Source organism: Lycorma delicatula, chromosome 5 (assembly GCF_047948215.1).
Source record: "Lycorma delicatula isolate Av1 chromosome 5, ASM4794821v1, whole genome shotgun sequence".
Classification (NCBI taxonomy): Eukaryota; Metazoa; Arthropoda; class Insecta; order Hemiptera; family Fulgoridae; genus Lycorma; species Lycorma delicatula.
The window spans coordinates 19,440,198-19,464,216 of record NC_134459.1 but is presented as its reverse complement, the minus strand read 5'-3'; the positions used below and the strand labels follow the sequence as shown (position 1 = coordinate 19,464,216).

The following is a 24,019-nucleotide window of genomic DNA, read 5'->3' as shown; positions in this document are numbered from 1 at the left end:
TTGATGGATGGTTCAATTTTTTTTATTGCTTTTGATAGTATTACTTTTTATATAGTTAAATTTTATATTAAAAAGGTTTACTGAATTTTTTATAGAGAAAACAAAAATATCACTGATATTATTATTTTCTTTCAGATTGATATAATATCTACACAAAGATGGATAACATGCAAGAAAATAATGAGGTAAAATTTCATTTTTATAATTTTTATAATATAAAAAATCAAAGATTAAGATAAAGATTTATGTTGACAAAGACCAAAGTTTTAGTTATTTCCTAAATATATGTTAATATTATTTTATGTATAAATTTTGTAATTTGTAATGCAACTCATCAAGAAACATGTTTAGATTGAACACATAATGTTATGGTAGAAATAGTTGAAATAGAGAGGGGCTACCAGTAGGATTACAAGATTGTTTTATTAGTGTAAGTAGAGAGAAGAACATACTAAGTATATGCAATTGGTGAGTGTCTGTGTAAATCAATTAATTGATCAATTCAAGTAGGGATATGAATGTGATGTATTTGAGAAAGCATAACATTGTAAGCAAAGACATTTTATGTTGGATTTTGGGGTATATACCAGTAAATTGTGATTAGTAATGAGAAAAATAGTTTTAATATTTTCTGGGTTTTATTTTATATATTTTTTAGTTTATAAAAATCACTGGCCAAAATTATATAAAGTTTTACTATGTTCATAAAAGAAATACAAAATTTACATAAATTTTTTTCATTTTTTAAATATAATTTTAACTTTGTCTTTTGTTTTTTCTGTTAAGTGGTGTTCCAAAGGTGTATGATATGTTTAATAGTGTATTTGTTTATTTAAATTTATATGATAATAAATTTGTTATAATGTATTTAATAACGATTACTTTTTTTTTAGGTTCCTGGCGGTTTAATCCTTGATCAGCATAGGCAGGATGAATTACTTCGTCTGCAACAAGTGGGTATAAATAATGATTTGATTCATATTAATATTTTGATGTAAATGAGAATTATTTAAGTTTAAAAACGTATATTTATACAGTATTTTGTGTTGTATTCATTATTAAAGAAACTGAAAAATTTAAATATAAGCAAACATTTTACATTCCAATGTAGTTAGCATTATAGCAGAGCTATAGCTCTACAAGGGAAAGTATTGCAGTTTGGGTGTATGCGGTTTTTACCGGATCTTGATGTATTGACATTTAAGGAACCCAAAAAACCAAATGGAAATTTTCTGGATGTTAATGTTCATAAGTAAATGCACGCGCGTTCAGTGTTGACCCTCTATATCATCTTATATTTTCAGAACTATTGAACCAATTTTGATCATACTCTGCCAGATTACTTCTCTATATGAGACATTAATGCCATTAAATTTTCAACTTAAAAGGTCAAGGGAGTGAGGCTGTAGAGCAAGGTCACCCTCAGTAGCTCGAGATTTCATCTAATTAAGGTTATATTTTCCTTAGGTATATTTGTTAACGATTAATAAATAACAATATTTGCAAAAATAATTTTTGCAAAATCGCACATCCACCCTAAAAAATGTTCTAAACTATTGGTTAAGTGGGCATATTGTGTCAGTAGTACCTACTTCCTGTCACCACAAGGGTTGCTAGTGTCACAGTCTGCCATCTTGGAATCTCTTTTTTTCCCTATGGGAAATTTCCTTTTCCCTCATTCTTTTGGACCGGGAAATTTGAAATTCCACAGGGTTGCTAACTAAATTATTTTTACACTCTAAATGTTAATTATTTATTTAATTTAGATAATATTTCAAAGGTTGGTAGCACTGATGTACAGCTGTTCTAGTCGCCTGCTATCTTGTAACGTCACAGGTGAGCAGTAGAATTAAGTAAAATAATAATATTTAAAGTGAAAAAGTAACTTGGTCTGGCCGGGTCTTGAACTCGATCGCCCAGGGATTTGGTAAGGTGCGGCTACACCAGTCTGCTGACATGGTCAGATTACTAATATATATGGGGCATTAATAGCATTAAATTTTCAACTTAGACCAAACTTGGTCAGATTGGTTTTATATACGGGGCATTGAAGCTATTGAATTTTCAACTTGAAGGGGGGTGAGGTTGTAGAGCAAGGTCACCCTCAGTAACTTGAGATTTTGTGTAATTAAGGTCATACTTTTCTTAGTTACAATTGTTAACAATTAAAAAATAACAATATTTACAAAAAAAATTTTTTTTGCAAATCGCATCTCCACCCTATAAAATGCTCTAAACTACTGCTATGTTGTGACGCCATATGTGCAGTAAAATTAAATAAATGAATAATATTTAAAATATAAAAAAAATTAACTCTGTGTGACTGGGTGTCGAACTTGATTGTCTGTTTGACTTTGTACCTGGTGGATTAAGCCTTGCAGCTATACTAGTCTGCCAACCAAGTGAAATTTATTCTATGTAAGTTGTGAAATTACATTAGTTTAATTACTGCCGACCGTCGCTGCTAGACCGCTACACCCGTGCGAATTAAATACAATATGTGTGCCCACTTTAATTTAATCATTGACTTAAGTAAATGAAAAAATATTATATTTAAATAAAATGATAAATATTTTTAATTAAGCCGTGCATCTGAAACATCCCACAGTTGTAGGACTTTCCCAGAATGTGGCTTAGCTGCATGACGCATGATAATGGTTGTGTGAATGACAGAAAAAAAATCGATGTGGACACCATATGACTGACTTCCTTGTACACCTATTAAATTACATATACACTTTTTTTTAAATGAAAAGTACATAGAATTTTATTTCATCAATAACTTATATTATTTTTATTATTGAATTATTTATCGTAAAACCTTTTTTACAATCAGGTTAGTAAGTTTGATTCGAGCCAATGTGCCTTCCCCTGTAAAGGCCAGATATTTCATTAATTAAAATTCTGTTTGGCTATAACTCTGGAACCAATGAAAATAAGTACCACTTATAATGTATCATTGAAAAGCTCTCAATGACAGCTTATTACTGCAGTTAAGATAAAGTTTAAAATCCAAATGTTTTGGATTTTGGACTTTTTTGGACACTTTTGGTCTAGTCGATTGCAGTCAAAGGGGAGGAGCACTACTAAATGCTACAACAGTCCTAATTCCAAAATTTCAACATCCTACGGCTAATTGTTTTTGAGTTATGCGAGACACATACGTATGTAGTACAGATGTCACACCAAAACTGGTCAAAATGGATTCAGGGATGGTAAAAATGGATATTTCTGTTGAAATCTGAAAACCAAAATTTTTCGCAATCACAATACTTTTACTTTAAACAAGGAAGTAAAAATGGCTAATATTAAGTAAGAATTAATGCAGAACTAATTATATAAGAGATCATTTTAAAGATTACTTGAAAAATTGTTTCTTCATCATTTTCAGAATTTAATTTTTAGCTTATGTAATCATCTTACCTTTGTATTAACATTAATAATATTTACGAATAGCAATTATTAAAGATTTGAAATATTTAAATGTTTAAAATTGCTGAAAATTTGATACAAGTGGTGGAAATAGCAACAAAATTTACATTGAAATAAGAGAGATTATTTATAAAACACATTGATTAAACAGATGTACTTAAAAATGATAAACTTCATTTGTTATTAAAGGTTAATAAATAGAAGAAAAATGTATGCCTACCAGTTAAAATAGAATAAAATTAGGCTTACCATATGTCTGGGATTAGCCCGGACAGTCCTGGTTTTTTAGTGCTGTCTGGGGTTGCAAAAATATCCGGGGTTTGAGAATTTTATGACTGGTAAGTATTTTTTTTAAATTTTAGACTTGTATGTTCAACATTACATTTTTAAACATTCTCTTATGGCCGTGCATCTCTCAGCCAACCTTGAAGCAAGCGTTGACATTGATTTTGATGGAGGTGTGGCTACCAGTCTCACCACAACCTTTTATTTAGTCATTTGGCAACACAACAGGGGCAATATGTTTATGTTGTTTTCGTGTGTGAAGTAACTCATCTACACATTTTTGATCATTTTATCTCAATTCGTTATTTCATTGTTTAGCAATGGGCAAAAAAAATGTATGTTTAATGTTAACCTGCAACAGGAATACAAATTTTTGAAATTGTATAATGCCAGTTAGAATGAACGTGTTTATTACACATTATGTATTTGAGAATTTTTTGTTGCACATAAAGGAAAGGGTGATATTGAAGAGCATGTGAAAACAGCTAAACATAGGAGTGCTATTAATGCTACTGCTTTATATGGCTGAACTAAGACTGTACAAGACTACACTTCATTTACACTCATACATATCATCCTCTTAAGTAATACCTGAACAGTTATTCCCAGAGGCTAAGCAGGAAAAAAGAGACTATGCATAATATATACACATACCACATTACTCTTAACTGAAGGAGTGTTATACCTAACTAATAACTATATCTCACAGAAATAAATGAAAAAAAAAAGGTTTACAATTCATGATACAAGCAAACTTTTTCAAATGACTTGCTAAAACGAGTATAACTCAATTTCTGAATATTTTTTTAAGTTAAGCATAGGCTTACTATACGTTCGGGTTAGCCCGGACAGTCCTGGTTTTTTAGTGCTGTCTGGGTTTTGAGAATTTTTTAAAGAGAAAGGGGAATGAAAATGTGTTCAGAAAAGTTCAAACTGATTTAGGTAGACCTATTTTAGGAATTGGTTGTTCAGCCCACACTGTACACAATTCAGTACCAACAGCATGTGATTCACTACTCCTGGATGTAGAATTACTGTTATAAAAATTAATAAATATTTTCACATATAAACAGTTAGAGTAACAAAACTTAGAGTTCTGTGAATTTGTAGAAACAGATTACAAAAAAAGTATTATCTCATAGCAGCACAAGAGATTCCTTAGTTTGTTACCTGCAATAGAAACAATTCTTTCCATTTTTGATAGCCTAAAATGATATTTCTTATCTTGTGACAAATGCCTAGAATTATTATTTGATATTTTGAAAATCTAGAAAGTGAATTGTTTTTGAAATTTGTTATATGGTACTCTACAGTTATTTAATAATGTAGTTTTGAAATTGGCAGCTAATTCTACCAGAGTAACAGAAGCATTTCGGACATATTCTGAATTAATTTGTCAACTTCAGGAAAGAAAAATCCACAAATTTATACCATCTTTTGCCAAAGAAATACTATGCACTCTAAAAGAAAATAATGATGTTCAAGTACAAAAATTCTTTCAAGCGTAGACAATTTTTATAATTCTAGTATCCAATACTTACAGTAGTGGAGAACCAGTTTTGATAAAGTTAGTGAGTTTCAGTGTATAAATTTACAAACAGAAATTGCCTGATCTGATTTAGAAGAGATAAGTTAATGATATTATAAAAGTTTCCATAAATAAAAAAACGTAAATTGTTGAACCAGGTAATTCAAAACCAAAGGGTAGGTTGTGGTTCAAGCTCTGAAAAAGTACCAGATACTATTGAAAAGAAATGGAAAGCAATTTTCAAGGTGTTTAAAAAGACTGATATTTCATGTTGCAATATTTCTAAAATGGTTGAGTTTGCAATGTCTTTGCCTGGGACATCTGCTCCAGTTGAGTTTTTTCAATTATGGGGAACATTTGGTCTGCAGAAAGGGGGTAGACTTTCAGTATCTGCTGTTAAACATCTGCTAAATGTAAAAATTAATTCAGAACTTTCTTGTTGTGAATTTTGTGATGTAATTAAAACAAAAAACCATTTCTGAAAAAAGTCATGTCTAGTGAAAAATACAACTGAATAAATAAAGTTTAATGTTTCATTAAACTGTTAAGAATTATAAGTAAAGTCAAAAAATGTCCTGGGTTGAACCCAAAAAAATATGATATGCCTAAGTAAAATGTTTTAAATTTGTGATACTGATTAAAATTTATGTTAATAGTATCTTATGAATGGAATGATCTCTTTAGTATTATCTTTTTTTTGTCTTTGATATTTTTAAGAAGTAAGTGATAAGAAGGAAGTGATTCTTTTAGTACAGAAAATTATAGACATATCCATGGGCCATAAACTGTTGGGACCTAATATGTGTCTTTTGTGTGACAGTAATTGAAATACATTGAATATTTCAGAAATTAAATTTTACTTTCCTGGCTGTAGCTCTATTTTTGCTACTGAAGCATAGATATAAAGAGCTAATTATAGCAGTTAGACAGTATTTTGGGCATCCAGGATTTTTCAGTGTCAAAGTATCAGACCCCTTTAGTCTAAAAATGCATAAAGTTATAGAAATTTTTGGAAGATTTGTGTATGGTATATAATGCATGCTCTGGATCATTTTTATTCATATCTTCAGACTGGCTCAACATAAATTATTTTAAAATGGCTAAAAAAGTTCTATATGTGGGATATTGATGGCATTCAGTTTTGAGTAAAATTAAAAAAGTGGAGGGTATTTTTTGCCATTTTTAATTTTTGAGTTATTGTGAGTGGTCATAGAAAATTGAACTTTTTTACAATAAAATTAATTACAAATTCCGGTTTTAAGTTGATCAGATTTGGAGAGGGAGATGTTTAACATATTTCTATACAGTTTTAGCCTCATATCTTAAAACCTCAAAGACAAAAAAAGTTGAAAATTTGGCACAAATAATTGGCTATATATATGGCTTTGTTAATAATGTTTTACCAAATTGGTGCAATCTTATTAAAGTAAATAATTACTCCAATAAATAAACTGTTAAGCCCCCCATAAACAAAAGAGCTGATTAGGATCCATATTTAAAATATCAATTTTTTCAAAGTTTAATTTTTAAGACTGAAAATCCAACTACGTGTAGTATTAATATAGACAACATGGAAACTGTTTAGGAAAAGTATGTTCATTAGAGTTGACTTTTTAAGATTTCAAAGTTATTTTTTTTAATAATTTCTGACTATTAAGTTAAGGCTGCTATTAAAAATGTAATGTGAGGTATATAACAGATTTTTCACAATCAAGCAAGTGGGTCAAATAGAACCAAAATTTTTTCACTAAAAATTTTGATTCTTTAAAATTTTTTTACCAATTATATACTCTACACAGTATAATTTTGATAATAAAAACATCATTTGGTCAAGGGATTTAGCTGGGACCCAAAACTTTTTAATAGGAATTTTGATATTTTTTCTCAGTTATACTTTTTAATACTGCATAATTTGTAATGTAAAAACATTGATCAAGGGGGTCAAATCTTGTACTGAACATTTTGATCATTCTCGCAATGGTTCTCTAAATATTGCCTAATTAGTTATTAATATTTAAAAATCCTGTGACATATTTGAAATAAAAATCTTCAAGGGCAAAGCCAGGAAATTTATGCAACCCTTTGCCTGCATTTTTTAGGAGTAGGTCCCCAAAATGATGCAAAATTTAATTGGATGACCAAGTTTTATAGATATATATTCTTTTTTTTAAATTGCAATTTTGCAGTATATTATAAAAAGCAGCGATGAATAATTTTTTTTTATCAAATTATTTTAACAGTTGGTTTATAGGTAGGTAAACTTTATCACAATCAGCAAGTGGAAAGAAGTTACCTTGAAACATCTTAATTAAATATATTTTAAAAACATCAATAGTAAATCAAATATAGCACATGCAGTGATATAGTTTAGACTACTAGGCACTATAATCCATAAAAAGTCAAATAGTAAGAATAAAAACACAAGGTAAAAGAAAAATAACATAAAAACAACATAAACATGAGTACATAGATGATGCATAACTTAAGAATAGAAGCCTTGTCTGGAGTATCACTTTTAGGTTCCTAGGTCTTATACATTTACGCACCGGGTTGGTAATTTCAATTTTAGAAATTTATTTGGATTTTAAAAATATAAGTAAATTGTTACTGCTTATTTCATCTTGAGAACATGTAACAAAGTTCACTAATTGATATGTTACTAATATTACATTTTGTATTGCTCTTTTATATTTTGAAGGTTTGTGGATTGTTTTTGTTTATTTTCACCTAAATGAGCTCCAATGATAAAAATCAATAGAGTTAAGTCATGAAGAGTACAGGCTGGCCACAAACCTCAATCTGTAGAATGAAGTCATGAATTCTGTTAAATAAATCATCTTCATTAAGTGAAAAGATGAGACAGCACAACTACTCTCACAGTATTATAAAAGAGCCCCAAAAAATATATTTTAGAGCACATGAGCTTCATCATTAAACACAATGTTTTATAGCACATTAACAATAAGGCTTTGTCTGTCAGGTGGTCATACAGTATATGCTAAAACGTTTCCAAAATTGTGAAAGGCTATAGTTAATTGGTATTTGCTTAAGAAACTTTTTAATCTATTTTGACAGTAACTTTTTATGGTTTTGTTTGATTAACCATTAGGTTTTTAGAATGGATTTTTTCAATTTTCTGCTTTTAACTTGGCCACTCACCAGGATATGGTTTCTTGAATCTCTTTTAAATTAGTTTGATTGATGTAGTACTAACATACAGTTTAACTATTGGAATTCTCTTCTTTGTAATAACAGTAATCGTATTCTAGAGTTTATATAAAATAGAGCATTGGTACAAGCTTAGTAAATGGAATAGCTTGGAGTAGGTTCAAAGATCTTTAATTCAATGCATGATAAGTTCAGTACAGGATAGTTTTTCCATTCTATAAAATAAATTTTAATAGTTTTTTATCAGAATAATTAACCGATATTATATGATAGTATATTTTACTAATAATATTATGCACAATGAAACGGTGTTGGTTATCTGCAGATTATTTTGACTGAGATACAAATTATACAGCCAGATTATTCACATATCTTTTGATTAACGGATTTTAGATGTTTTTAATATGGTTTTCTCCATGATGTATCTTAAAACTCTATCCTTGTTAAAAATTATAACCTTGGGTTTATTTTATTGATTTTTTCAGACCGCTCTTGCTGAAAAACAAAGGGAAGAACAAGAATTATTTAGATTACAGCAGGAAGCTCTTAGAGGACAACAGCAAGAGAATTTAAAGAGACAGGTAAGCTGTTATAGATTTTGTTTTTCACAGTTTCTTTGAGTGTAATATTTTCTTTATTTTGTTATTTGAGAAATCTGAGAAGTAATGCAAGTATTTTCAACACTGTGAATAAGACTCAATCATGTAACACGATCACTATCATTTCCATAGGTCATCGCATATATCCTATAAACTGTGAAACTTGACCCAGTTTTATATATAAAATTTCTTTAAAATATAGTAGAAGTAGTAGGGGTACATCTTGTTCGCTAAATAAACATTACTCACATCACTCGGTTAATCTGAGTTAAGTATGATTCAAAGGAGAAAAAAGGCAACAATTTTACGTCTTTCTTGGGAAATGCCAAAATCTTTTAATACATTTTTTTTTAAGAATACAAAATCATTACTTTATTTTTAGTACCTAAAATCATAAAAAGATTTTAGCACTTAGTAAACCAGTGCTGTTTTTCGTGCTGGAGGTATAAAAAAAGTTTAGGATACCTACAAAAGAGATAACGTAGCTAAATAAAGATGAAGATAAATCTGAAAAACCTATTATAAAAGAAGGGTTTTTTGCAGTGACTAAATTCTTATTTAAATATGGTACAAAATAACATTTTATTTATTATGTAGATATTAAGTACAAGTTTGACGTTTAGATAGTGAATTTAATTATTATGACAATAGAATGATGTGGAAAAGATATTTAAACATTTGAGCTAGGAAATTTTTAAGTTTTAGACAAATAGCGTACTTAAAAGAAAAGAGATTTTTTTTGATTTTTACATTTGGGCTGTCTGTTTTAATGAACAGTATTATTACACAGGGCAGAAAATAATTCCATAATAGGATTTTTATTTATAAGAAAAAAAGGCTATTCTTAAGGGTGCTTTGAATGAGAATAGAATATGGAACTTGTTGCTAACCACAACCACAATAAGTTTGTCCTTGATGTGTTTCCATAGACAACACATTTTCAGTGGTGGAGGTATGCATTTGTTCAGTTACTTCTTGCTGTCAGTTGTTTATTACTGTGTCTGAGTGTATTATTTTACTTTTGTGAAAAAATTGTGTTGTATTTTATTTACAAAAATTATTGGTGCCGTTTTAATTTTTTAATTGTTATATTTTCTGTTGTTAACGGATTCTGTCTCTTTAGATTACAGTAGGTTTGACATAGGATAGTATTATATTTCCACTTAATTATCATGGAAAGTGAAAGTAGTGAGATGTACAACAAAAAAATTGAGGGGCATAAACTTATCCATATCCAGATGACAGAAGTCATGTTTAATGTTTTTAACTGTTTGATAAAGGGGCACTAGGTGGACTGATCCTAATAAAACAAGTTCAGAACGAGTTGCTCAAGCTACAGGGGATTTCACTCAGTAGCATTTGATAAGGTTGTATAAAAGTTCTTATAATGTAAATCTTCAAATATTTTTAAAAATAGGAGTGATGTACTGGAAGAAACACAACATAAATTTTGGACTAAGAATGCTGTGTTAAGTAAAATGCATAAAATGAAATGTAAAGCATTTTCAATGATAAACACATTACATATTAGGCAACCTGTACAAACATATGCCAGACAATAAAAAAAGATTAATATTTTTAGTGTAAAGTTGTATTAAAAAGAGAATTTCGGATTGGTTAATTAAATAAGGTGGGAGTAGAGTGGAAAGTACCATACATAAGATATTTAGTACAGATGAATACAATTTGTACGTACAGACATAATATTTGTCCAAGATAATAATTTTTGTATGTTTTGACCAATGGCTTTAATTCTAGCTTTTTTTCTACTTAGTCTAGTTTATCTCTACTTTGTCAAATTATTATTTTATGTATTTTGTTCATACTGTTACCACATATATGCCTAATTTAATATCGGCGGGCGAACACAGTGGTAACTCAGATGCGAGCTGGCGCACAGTATACAGATGCACTGATACAAGCATTACTACTGCCATGCAGATGACCGCGCAGTTCTCCCACTATGGCTGTGCCCCTACCACTCTCAGGCTCCAATATAAGAGCCAAATATAGCTCCAATATAATTGAGCGTGCACGCTCAATTCATTGTAGACCACCACCTGCAGAAGACCAAGAAGATGGAAGAAGACAGAAGAAGTTCCCTGGCTGGCTCAATGTGGGACCTCCTGGTGGATGCCAACATCCCTGCCAGAGGAGCAGGCCTGGCCGGCCCACCAAGGGAGCTGCTGGATGCGGATGCTACCTTCCCGCTCCAACTCACTGAGCTTCAATTGCCCTGGCCAGCGGACTTGGCAGCAGTAGCCAGCCTAGTGTGGGATCACTCGGGAGAACCACCATGGCTGCGCCGGCGAAGGACGATTGATGCCGACCCAACTGCTGCTAAGGGAAAGCCCGGTCCGACTTCAATGGACAAGCCGCAACTCCCTGACTTCACTGGAGACCAGCTTCTGAACCCAACAGTTCTTCTCAGAGCTAACGCAAAAAATGGCCCATTTTAGGACCACTACAAGGTTATGAATTACGAGCCGTCGAAGCCATTCAACAAAAGCCCTTCTCAAGGCTATCATAACGTAAGTGCCACGTGCTGTTGAAGCAATTTGGCGACAATACATACACAAATCATAATAATGCAATAGCTACAAAATCAATCATAATAATGCAATAGCTGACAAAATGTTTGCAAATTTAAATGCTTTAATTATATATTTGTTCATATTTTATAATTTTTTATATTAACATCATAGGATATATAGATAACATTATAAATACATAAATTAAAATTATTAACTTCAAACTTATACAATTTTTGTGATGTGTTTTTTAATGTAATATCCTTTGTTACTGTGTTTTTAGATGGGCGAGATGCCAGTAACAAATGCTGGGATGCCCCCAACACTTATTACTAGCACCGGAATGGATTTCACATCCTCAATGCCTGTGACACTCAATGTCTCATCTGCAGGTAACTCAGTTTATTCTGGAGACCTAAATATCGTATTTTTTTTATTAAAAGTAATTTTTCTTACCAACTTTACCCTTAGTTTGCTTAATTATTATGAATTCTACTGACAAATTATTTCTTGGCTTATTCTGATTACACTTTGTTATGAAATAGAATTGTCCATCTGAGATTTATGTGATAAGTATTGTTTGTATGATGATATGTTTTGTTATTATTAACGGTTTCTTTGTGGTTAAAAGAAAATTTTTAATTTTAAAGAAAAAAGTAACAGGCAAATAATTTAGTCTAAAAAAAGTAAAAAAAAACTTTTTCTATCATCTTTTAATCATGATTTACTATTTTTTCCTAAGTTCAATAATAGTATAAAATTAATTCTCCTGTACTTAATATAGTTAACGTTATATTAGTTACATTTTTAGTTTGGCAGCTTAGCATTTCACTTTTAAATGGATGGATGGATGGATAACAGTATGACACTTGGAAGAGATATATACTGCCATAAAAATTAGTTTCTATAACTAAAATCAATCAAGATCATTTGAGTTCAGAAAAAGCTTGTTAATAGTGATGGTAACTTGGCACTAAATCATTTAATGGATTATTACAATTGAGTAGCTGTTGAAACTAACTCTTCATTCCATATTTTCTGTTTTAATATTCAGGCCATGAATAAGAGAAACACTGTATTCTATATTTAATTTGGTTTGATTATAATTAAAAAAATAGTAGAATTACCATACACATATTGTTCTGTTGGTATCCTTGAAAATAGGTGTTGGTAATAGGTGTAAGGTATCGTTACTGAAGAGGGTATGCATAATATTGATAAAAATAACATGGTATTACCATCTTGCCCATTATGTTTTACTGTATGGAATGGATAAGGTTTTTATATCTAGTTGTATTATAATCTTTAAAAGATATTCCAATACTGGCTTTATTATCAAAATTAAATCATTCGGTTGTGTTACTCTACGCTAAGGCTTGGTAATCCTTAGGTTACCCTAACGTCTTTAGCAATTAAGTTTTTGTTTAATCAGCCTACCAATAAATAAAAGTCTTTACAGAATAAATAAAAGAAATATTGCTGTATTGCTTTGAGATATTTATTGTATTGTAAAATGTATTATTTTATTAATGTATTTAATTATTTCAGGTGTAGTTACAAGTATCAGTGGTTTGCAGCCAGCTACACAGATACAAGTAATACCAATGCAGGCTACTATTGCAATGCCCCCACCACCTGGAATGGAGGTAGTTATTTTTATTAAGATAAGAATGAATCATAATCATAAACATCATAATTTAAGTTATAATCTTGTATTTTATTTTTTTTTGTAGAAAAATGTTACTTTTTTACAACAGTGAATACAATCATCTTGAAAGAGGGGGTTAAATGGCTAAATGTTTTATTGCAAAAACTTGAAATATTGAAAAAAATCAGAACTTTTTATAGTTGTTACATTAGTTTTAATTTTTTTCTCATCTCTCTGTGATAAAAATTTACTGAAGCATAACTTATATATAACCTTCAATAAATTTGAATCGTTTTTTGCCCATGTATTGATTTTTTCAAAAACCTAAAGCTCTACAAAAATGGGTCATAAATTCAAAATATATTCAGTTTTCTATTATTTATTTTGTTCCTCTTAAGACCAAAATTGACACTTTTACTCAAAATTCCCTTCCATATTAGTGACTAATCACTTAAAATTTAATATTATTATATGACCAAAAAAAAGCTTTAAAAACATTTATACAAACTTTTTTAGCTTTATTCCTGACCAGTCAAGTGAAATTCATATCTTAAGGATGAACTATTTTAGACACTGAAAAAAGATTTTTATTTTTTAATGGAAAAAATGTACATGCAGTCTTCATTGTGAAGTCTACATGTTAACCATTTCACAAATATTGTAAAGATTACAAAATTCTTTGTAAAGTAAGACATGATGCTAGAAAGCTAGTTTTTTTATGTATGGCAAAGAAACTGGTAATTAAAAATTGATGAAACTATGGTGTTTTCATATATAATACCTAAGTTAAATGATCCTCGGAATAAAAATGTTTGTTGTGCTTGCATAGTGTTAAAAAATAGTTTTTACAAATTTTAATTAAAAATGCTGCTTTTCCTGTATTTATGCATTAACTGAAAATGATCATTTTATAGAAAACCTTTAGAGATTAATTGAAGTGTGTAAGGTTTCCTTTAATTTTTTATTTGTTTGTTAATAGTAATTGTAGTCAACAGTATAATTCTTGCGTGGTTTGCAGTTCCTATTGCTTAATTTATAGCATTTCAGTATTTTTCAGAAAGCTATACTTATGGAGGAACCAATTACATGAACTCAAGTTATCACAGAAACTCCTAAATGTAAGATAGATATTTCTAATTTGAGAATGTAATAAAAGTTTGATCATTTTCATGTACTTTCAACTAATAATGGAATAATTTCATCGATTTCAGTGAAAGCTAAAATGAAACTATTCTTTTGAGTAATTAAAATTGGTATATGAACTTTTATTGTAAATTTTTGATTCTCATAGCATAATTCAGTGATTCCCAAATTGTGCGCTGCGGCACCCCTGTGAAGAGGCCATGGCTCCCCAGGGCGCCACAAAATACTGTCAAAGCTTCATAATTAATTGAACCAAGACATTTATAATTATTAATTTAATGTTTAACATAATGAAGATACATGAGTTTTATTTATTTTTATCTCTTACTTATGAGTAGTCATACTTTTACTTAGGGTAGGGCGCCATGGAAAACTTTTAATTGAAAAAGGGCGCCATCACTCAGAAAAGTTTGGGAACCAGTGGCATAATTTATTAATATACAAGAATGTTGCCTGCCTACCATGTAATTAAAGTGTCATATGAAATATTTTTGATGTTTCGGGCATAAATAAAATTTTTGTTTGTTATAATGTTTTATGTTATGTCTACTTTTTCCCTTTTTTTGTACATAAATATTCTAGTAGAATAATTTTGTTATCTCTAGATACTCCCTAAAGTACAAGTATATATATATATTTATAGTCCCTTGTACCTTTTTGTCTGTAGTAATAGTAATTATATAGCATGGATCTTTTTTATATTTATAAATTTATTTTACAATTGTGTATAACTTATATTCTATTTTTAGTGTTGTAAAACTGTGATTAAAATATTTATTATTTTTATAATATTTTTCAGGTTGAACCACCACCTGTGCAAAATAATGCTCCTCCTCAGCAACAGTCACATCAGCCTCAGCAGCAACAGCAAGATCAGTCTGGACAATCTGATGCCCCACCTCATAGGGAATTAAGGTTACCAGTTGCATTGGAACAAGCCCTTGCTTTTAAGTCTGAACGTGCTAAACAAGTAGGAGTTCAACCAGAAGAACTTGGTAAATTATTTTTGTTAATTTTAAGTTTTATTATGATGATTTCAGAATTAAAAGTGCTGAAATTTATACATTGTTGAGTAAATCTTGGGTATACTAGAATTGCTTTTCCATAATGTTTAGTTGGAATTGAATGGCAATATTACTGGTGGACATTGGTTGTTGGAGTTCAGTAAAATCCATTGTCTTGTATGATAGTGGATTCTATTATATATATGATAGTGTTATTATTTTAGTTACTAAATTTAATTCTTTTTTTACCAAATGAATAGTGTAATGTGTGGTATCTAATGTGTTATGTGTTCACTTCTTATTTCATTACTGTATATACAAAGTATCCCAGGAGGTATTAGTCAAGAGTCTGATTCAGGATATCAAAATTAAAAAAAATTCTTGTGGAAAAATGCCCTATCTTGCTTCATTTTTCCTGTCTGCCATTTTGAGTTTTTCAATAAAAATCTATATCTTCAGAACGGATTGAGATATTTTCATTTAACTGTGTTTACCTGTACCCAACAACAACCTCTAAAAATAAATAAGTTAGAAATTTCCAAAGTGGCAGCCAATCAAATTATAATTTGATTGAATATTAAATATTTTAATATTTGATTAAATATTAGTTTTATTGAATTATGTTTTAGTAGATAAAATGTAAAGCATTTTATTTTTTAACAAATTGAGTTCTCATTTATTCAAATTGGTTGATAAACAGCTGAGGTATGAACAAGATTGTTTAAATGGATTGTAAAAATGTTACAAACTATTGATCAGACAATTTTGTACCTGTTTCACTTATAGTTATTGAGATTATTATTTTTAATTCAATTTGTGAAGGAAGTAAAACCATCTAACTTAGATTTATAATAAAATTTTTCATTTGAACTTCAACAAGCCCTTTCATTTAAGGATACTGGCCATCAATTTTTAAACATGTTTGTAGTACTTTTTCTTGTCACCTGGAATAGCGCTTTCAAATTTTGATGTGAATGCATAACATCAATTGAAATGTAAAATTATGACATGAAACCTAGCTTTTTTAATTTTAGTCCGTATTAGTTCTATGAGATTCAAATCCAAACGGTAAGGTGGCAACATAACACAGCATATTCTTCTTTTTTAATGTTATTCAATTTGAATTTTTTTTGTTTCTTCTTTACTAAGGTGTAGTAACAGGAAAGTTTCTCTTTTTCACTTATTTTTGTTAAAACTGATTTTATTTTTGTAGACAGACTATAAGAACCTATATGTTTAATGAGAAATTTGGGGCCTTAACTTCTTGAGCAGTACATTGCATTGTCATTATTATTACTATTACTGCATTATTTTCTTAAAAGTAAGGGACAAGCTTTTCTGTCACCTACTTGTAGTATATTGTCATTCATCTGTAAGTGAATGACAATATATCCTCGCTTGAGGATAGTGATGATTTCCATGGAGGAAGACAGTTCAGAATGAAACCAGTGTTACCTCCAACATGGATAATTATTATTTCTTCATCTTTTAAAATTGGGAACTGATACATCTTGTTCATAATATTGATGTGCTTTTTATAGGCAGTTTCAACTCAAATTATAATCTCACCGATCAATACAAGGGTGCTTCTTTCAGCATTATATTAAGCAACTTGTTTTTAATAAAAAAGTCTTTTTTATTGTACGTCAAATTTTCATTGAGTATTGATCTAATATTTGGAATAATTTTTCACATAAACTAATTTGTGCCAACAAAGTAGCCTAAATATTTCATCCGTTTTTAATTTAACAATAATTTATTGTACAGTAGGTTAGCAACATTCTGACAAATGGAAATAAATTACTGTCCTATAAATGTTATAGTATCAAAACTGTCTGTCATCCAGTTTCTTTACAATGCTTTCTGTTTCTGAAATAATACTAGTACTCTCTAAGTTAATAACTTTGAAACTTTCTTGACATTTCTTCTAGACAACCCACAAGCGCTGCAGAATATTGTAAACCTTTTGTGGGTTTTATAGTAGTACTACCAGTTTTAAATTAATCATCAGTCATAAATTTTATAATATTTATAATAATTTTTTTCTGCCAATGAATGCCTACTGCCTAATTTGACTTATCTAGGCTTATAAAGGAAAAGATAAAAAGTTAAGCCACAAAACAAAAAAAATCGGCCTACTGACTAACAAAAATGAATAAAAACATAAACACTAATTTAACAAAGTAACAAAAGCATCCATAAACATAACAAAACTGAAACTTAGATGTCTATAGAAATAATTGCTATACATGCAGTTAGAGAGTTGAATGTTATCTTTATATAAATAAAAAATATCACAAAATAATATTTCTTTAGAGTATTACAATACAGGAAATTAATAATATCAAGGCTTTAACATTATGCTGATAAAATTTAAATGCATAGTGGCATTAAATCATCTGATTTATTATTACTATTGCAGTTCAGTTTTGTTTTGTTGTGCTGCTACGTTGTTTAGATGAGGGAGTGGAGCAGTTTGCTGGTAGTATACAACCACCACCAGTTTGAAATGGACAAACTATATATATATTTATTTTATATCTACCAGTTTTTCCAGCTTGCTGCCTGATCTGGTGTGTATGTCTATAGGCAAATGCAGTTACTGCTACCGGCTTGCCAGGACTGTAGCTGCAAATGTAAGTGTAAATGTACCATTAAACATGTAATCCTGAACAGACTCAGGTTGATCACTCCTGAGATGTGCAGTTAATTGAAACCCAACCACCAAAGAAGATCGGTATCCTCAGTCTAGTATTCAAATCCATATAAAAGCAACTGCCTTTACAAGGACTCAAACCGTAGAACTCTCAGCTTTAAAAATCAGCTGGTTTTGCGATGATGAGTTTAACACTTTCAGACCTAAACCGTAATAATGTGACTGGACTGGAAGCCTGGACATGCAAGCCTGGAAGTATAAATCTGACATAGTTTCGAAATATATTTGCGTTTGTTTTGTTAAGTTATTTTTACATAGAATAATTAGCCCTAGTGTGGTACAATTTAACCCACCGGGTTGGTCTAGTGGTGAACGCGTCTTCCCAAATCAGCTGATTTGGAAGTCGAGAGTTCCAGCGTTCAAGTCCTAGTAAAAGCCACCTATTTTTACATGGACTTGAATACTAGATCGTGGATACTGGTGTTCTTTGGTGGTTGGGTTTCAATTAACCACACATCTCAGGTCTGGTCGAACTGAGAATGTACAAGACTACACTTCATTCACACTCATACATATCATCCTCATTCATCCTCTGAAGTATTATCTAAATGGTAGTTACCGGAGGCTAAACAGGAAAAAGAAAAAGAAAGTGTGGTACAATTTGAAGCAAGTATGTAAGCACAACAGAACTGATCAGTCAAGGCAGCACCAACTTGTTTCTTTTCTACCAGACTTTCCTATAGAAACTTTAAAATAAACACACACTACACACAATATAAAATGTTAAAATAAAAATAAACCAACAGAAAAGAAGCCAGAAGACAAATCAAAGCACGTAAACAACGCCAAGTAACCGTACGTTTTACAACCTAAAGCTCTCTTGAACATAAGGTATTATTTTTATTGTTATTAATTAAAGCATCCACTAGATAGTATTGAAATTCATATTGAATCCTTATAATGAGCATTTGAGAGTCTTCAAGGCTTAGCTACAAGTATAAGCCCATCACTATTTAGTACGCATTTAAGTGTAGCAGCCTGACATACACTCAGACTCTGGCCTTATGAACGAAATAACCTGTCAGTGTATACTCGGGCTTAGGCCTGAAAGTGTTAACCAGTAGACTAACCCAGATATATATGTGTACAGACACATCACATTTGAATAAAAAAGAATAACAGGATAATGGAAAAAAAGCTAATTATTGATGGTAGCAACAGGTATGTAGGACTCATAACTGGAGCAGAAATAGATAATTTCTGTGCCATAAGCGGCACAGAAAGGTCACCCATTGAAGTTTGATTTAGTTTATATTGTGTATACATGATTGTGTAGTATGATCTTTAAAAGAAAGTTGTTAAGCTCTAAATCTTTGACTCGTATTATGTTTTATTTTTGGTCAAGGATACATAGCAGAGTATTTATTATTTTATTTTTAAATGAGGGGGAATCAAAATCCTGCCTTCATGCAGATCTGAAATTAAAATATTTTATGAAACATCAGTCAATGGCCAGTCGATAAAAAAAAAAATATCTGAATTCACTTGATTTGTGCTGAATAAATCATTGCTGTAACTCTTAAGGTCAGTGAAAATTAAACATATAATTTCTGTTCTACTTAATGGGGTTAATGATTTGATTATGGCTGTGTTAATTATCAGCTGTAACAGTGATCATTTCATTGGCAGAAAGATTAATTGAAGAAAATTTAGGTCGGCAAATTTTCATTTACAGATTATAAAATGACTAATTTCACTTTCATGTATATCCTATCTCACTCTCATTTTCCTTATTTGGGATAAGTTTTTTTATAGCTTTTATGTTATAAAAACTAGTAACCTATTTTTATTGCATATTTAGTATTACATTTTTATGTACGGTGTCTGTGCCTGTTGCAGATGTAGATCCTGTTATTAAGGATCCTTCTCCGCCTCGTGCAGCTAACGAAACAATAGAGACATATGGAGAAGATGATGATGAAGAGGATGATGATAATGAAACACAAAATGAAAATATTGATCAGGCTCCTGGAACCAAAAAGGATGATGAAAAACCAAGCAAAAGCAGAAAGAAGAAGAAAAAGAAGAAGAAGAAGAGAAGTAAACCATCACAACAGCAGCAGCAATCAGAAGATGGTGAAAAGAAATCTGAAGAAAATGATTCAGGTGAAAAAGAAAAGAGTGAAGATGAACTTGATGTAGAAATCGAGTAAGTTACTCAGTTATGAATACTGGTTTTAGTAATTTTATTTACTTTTTAATCCTTTGTTGTTTAATGTGTCACATTTAAAATTTTCAAACATTTAACCCTGATCATTTGTGAAGAAGTTCATGATAACTTTGCAAATCAGCAAAAATATTTTAAAAATGTTTTTTGTTTATTATTATTTTTTTAATCTAAATATAAAAATAAAAATAAGTGATGTTATTACCGTCTGTTTAAATCTTGGTATTTATTTCTTATTGAATAATGTCGCAGGTACTTTCATTTTTTTTTTATTAAATTTTATATGGATTATTATTTGTTTATTTAATTTTTAATTAATGTTAATGTTTTAAATATTTCCAGTTCTTACCATTACTGTTTGTGTTCATGTTGCTTATGTTAAAAATTTTTAGAAGAGATAAAAAATTGTATTAAAAACAAGAATGTAACTCGGGTTATTCATTTTTTAGATCCAAATACTGGATTCATATTTGTTTCAAACTCATAAGTATGTTTACACTTTCTTTTGTATTCATTCTAAAATTTCATTTAGGTCTATTGGTCCCATCTCTACTGCCTTCCAGTCGTTCTGTTTTCCTAAGTAGAGTGCAGCTTAAAATCTTCAGGAGTATTTACTTATGCTTTAAGATATTTTTTCAGCTTTTCTACCTTTATTTCATATGATCAGCAGTTGTGAACAGCTCAATGTCCTTTTAAGAATATTATCTCCGCTGCCTGAATCTTAACATTATGTTCTTTTATGGTAATACATGATCTTTGTCAAGTTTAGTTTTTATAATTTTTTTATTTAGGGTATGAGAGGGACTTCTTTGTTACTGAAAACCTAATAAATAGGTTCAGATTTTCTTGTACATTGCTGGTTTGGGTTGCCTGTGAGCACATTTTAAGTGATTAATGTCTGCATGTGTGTTCGCATGCATGCACACACGTTTTTAAATTTAATTTTACTTATGTTAAATTTATCAAAATAAGCGCCTTTGTTCTGAATATCAAAAATCTTGGACAGAAGAGGAAATTGACTCCAAAAGAGTTGAGAAAGATTCAGTTCATTCTCAATTTTATGAAATGTAGCTTGACTTTAAGTGCTTTTTTCACTGAACTCTGAATTGCTTTGCTTAAACTAACTTGGGAATATCAAGCATTTCTGTATCCTTTACAGCATTTTAATTTAGTACTATCAGGTCTTTTCAGCTTTGTTTTATTTCATACTGCGGAAGGTTCCTGGACCCTTCTACTGTAGTTTTTCTTCCCTGTTAAAGTGTACTTTTCCCATTCTTTTCTTTAAATCCAATTTGGAGCTTAAATAAAACTAAAAAAAAAATAATTGTTATTCAGTATTTTGGTATTTTCTTTGAATGTTCAGGTATATTCAAGAAACTCTTGGATTACATCAGTTGGATCCTATGTACAGACAGTTTGCAAAAATTTTTGAAACATTCCGCATATCAGAGCCAGAGAAGCCACCTGATCTTTCCAAAGAACTTGCACAAGCTCAAGCTCTTGGCGCAAAGCTAAGTGCACAGCATCTAAAGAAAGTTCCAAAATTACCCGATGAATATGATGAGGATGAACCAGAAGAAGCTGAGGTTTGTATTTGTTTTTATCATTTATTCTTAACAATGCTACGATGTAAATGCTTATTTTATATTTACACAAAAATTATAAAATTACTACAACATACATATTACTACATGTAGTAAATTATCATAGTTTATTACAGTGATGATATTTAATTTACTATAATGTAATACTTCACAGTATTAACTTACATGCAGCTGTAGAATTTTAACAAAATTAATAAATGTACGTGATGTTTTAGTGTCATTCAGATTAAAATTGTAGGCACTGTTTTACGTTTTTGTTTGTTTCAGTTATAAATAGCCAAAATATTAACACGTTATTTTAAGAAAATAATGTTTAACATCTTCTCATGCTGCACTATTCTACTTTTACTGATGTAATTGCAAGAAGTGTAATCAATATACTTCATAGATTAATAATTTTTAATAATTTCTATTGGATTAAAATTAATTGTATCTGAAAAGGGCTTTTTACATTTTCAGACTGAAAAAAGTGTAATATGATTCCATTTAATTAATTAATTATATATTAATTGATTATTTCAGTTAATTATATCATAATAGTTAATTAATTAACTAGAATAATATTTCATTAATTCCAGTTGTGTAATTGATTCTGTTTTTTAGTTAGTTTTTGTGGAATTGAATGATGAGGAATGTATATATAATTTTTTTTAGGGAAAAGGAGAAGAGAAGAAGGAAAAACTGTCAAAAAGAAAGCTAAAAAAACTTACGCGATTGAGTGTAGCAGAATTAAAACAACTCGTAAGTCGACCAGATGTTGTGGAGATGCATGATGTAACAGCCCGTGATCCTAAACTCTTGGTTCAGTTGAAAGCACATCGAAATACTGTGCCTGTTCCACGACACTGGTGCTTCAAACGAAAGGTATGTTTATTGGTAGTGTGTATATGTGTGTACTTGCTTATTTTAAATATGTTGTCTCAATTACATACATTACCTGCGCATTATAGATATTCTATAATTGCATGGTTTAAAAAGTATTGAAAATAATTAATTCTTATTCTGTTCAGTTATATAAAAGAATGTGTAAATAGTAATTTATTACATAAATGAAAAAGTGGTTAAATATTGTTGTTCAAATTGGAGAAGATTGTGTTTTTCTTAATACCAGAAAAAATGGAGAAACGGTAATAAAGAAAAGCTTTCATTTTTCTTAACAGAAGGTTGTAGCTGCTTAAGTATTTGCTTGAGTGTAGGAGTATATTTTATGGTGAGTGATAATGAAAATCTGTCAGAATTCAAGCCTGGATTATTTATATATTATAAGTTAAATTCATAAAAACCCAAGTGGGATTTGATTTAGGTTTGACATTTTCCCTATTTCTCATTTTACTTAATATGTCTACAATTATATTGTTAAAGAGGTAATGCTTTTTGTAAGTGAAGGTGAAAGAAGTTAATCTTTCATCCATCTTTCAATGTTAATTTTCTTCTGGTTATAGATAGACATAAATAAATAACATTCTCGTATATTTTGAATAATAAATCTTTCTTTTATTTTTTTTAATATTCTCTTTTTTACAGTTTCTGAAGAATTGTTTGTTTCCTTCTTTTTTCAAATTCATTTAGTGTTGTATATACTTGATGATTATAATTATATCAAATATCTCTAATCCGGTTAAAAATAGAGGTTCAAGGCTCATACATGCAAAAAATATAAACTGGTTCATTATTCTTGGAATGTCCCACCCATCCTTTTCAGGTGTCTTCACATCACTACTCTGTCTGAGTCAATCTTCTTGCCAATCCCATCTTTACTGTTAGTATCTTTTTCTCAGTTTTATTCTCAATATTTTCATTTACCTTTTAGACAAACACTCATTTTGGTATCTTTTTTATTCCATCTGTTTATGTGTTTGTATCTTCTGTAGTTACATCTTTCAGTTCTTTTCAATAGATTCCCTGTATTAGTCCGACTCCGTACCACTGCATTTCTCACCCACTTCCATTAGTGACCCGGATTAGACTAAACTTTCCTGATCAACCCTGATAGGTAGATCATCCTTTTTCAACATTATCCATTTGCTTATCCTTGATCCCTTCTTACTTGTTATCGATTGTGGGTGCAGGTTTGATCCTGCTCTGTTCTCTATGGTGAGGATGTCAGAACCTGAAGGAAGAGCCATTTTATCCTTGGTATTCTGGTGGAGGCTTCCTGTAGAATAATTCAAGAACTTGTTTATTGTCTGATAGC

General features: G+C 30.0%; 1 protein-coding gene across 2 annotated transcripts in view; it reads left to right on the top strand.

Annotated features, from left to right (window-relative positions):
• Positions 1 to 24,019, top strand: part of LOC142324779 (splicing factor 3B subunit 2-like) — a 58,910-nt gene that overhangs the window by 19,455 nt on the left and 15,436 nt on the right. For both annotated transcript variants that reach the window (XM_075365756.1, XM_075365757.1), the window contains exons 2-10: positions 136 to 185; positions 894 to 953; positions 8,899 to 8,994; positions 11,827 to 11,935; positions 13,092 to 13,189; positions 15,134 to 15,329; positions 19,894 to 20,203; positions 21,585 to 21,807; positions 22,480 to 22,689. In XM_075365756.1, coding sequence (XP_075221871.1) covers positions 159 to 185; positions 894 to 953; positions 8,899 to 8,994; positions 11,827 to 11,935; positions 13,092 to 13,189; positions 15,134 to 15,329; positions 19,894 to 20,203; positions 21,585 to 21,807; positions 22,480 to 22,689 — 1,329 coding nt within the window. In that variant the 5' untranslated portion in view covers positions 136 to 158. The remainder of the gene's footprint in view (positions 1 to 135; positions 186 to 893; positions 954 to 8,898; positions 8,995 to 11,826; positions 11,936 to 13,091; positions 13,190 to 15,133; positions 15,330 to 19,893; positions 20,204 to 21,584; positions 21,808 to 22,479; positions 22,690 to 24,019) is intronic.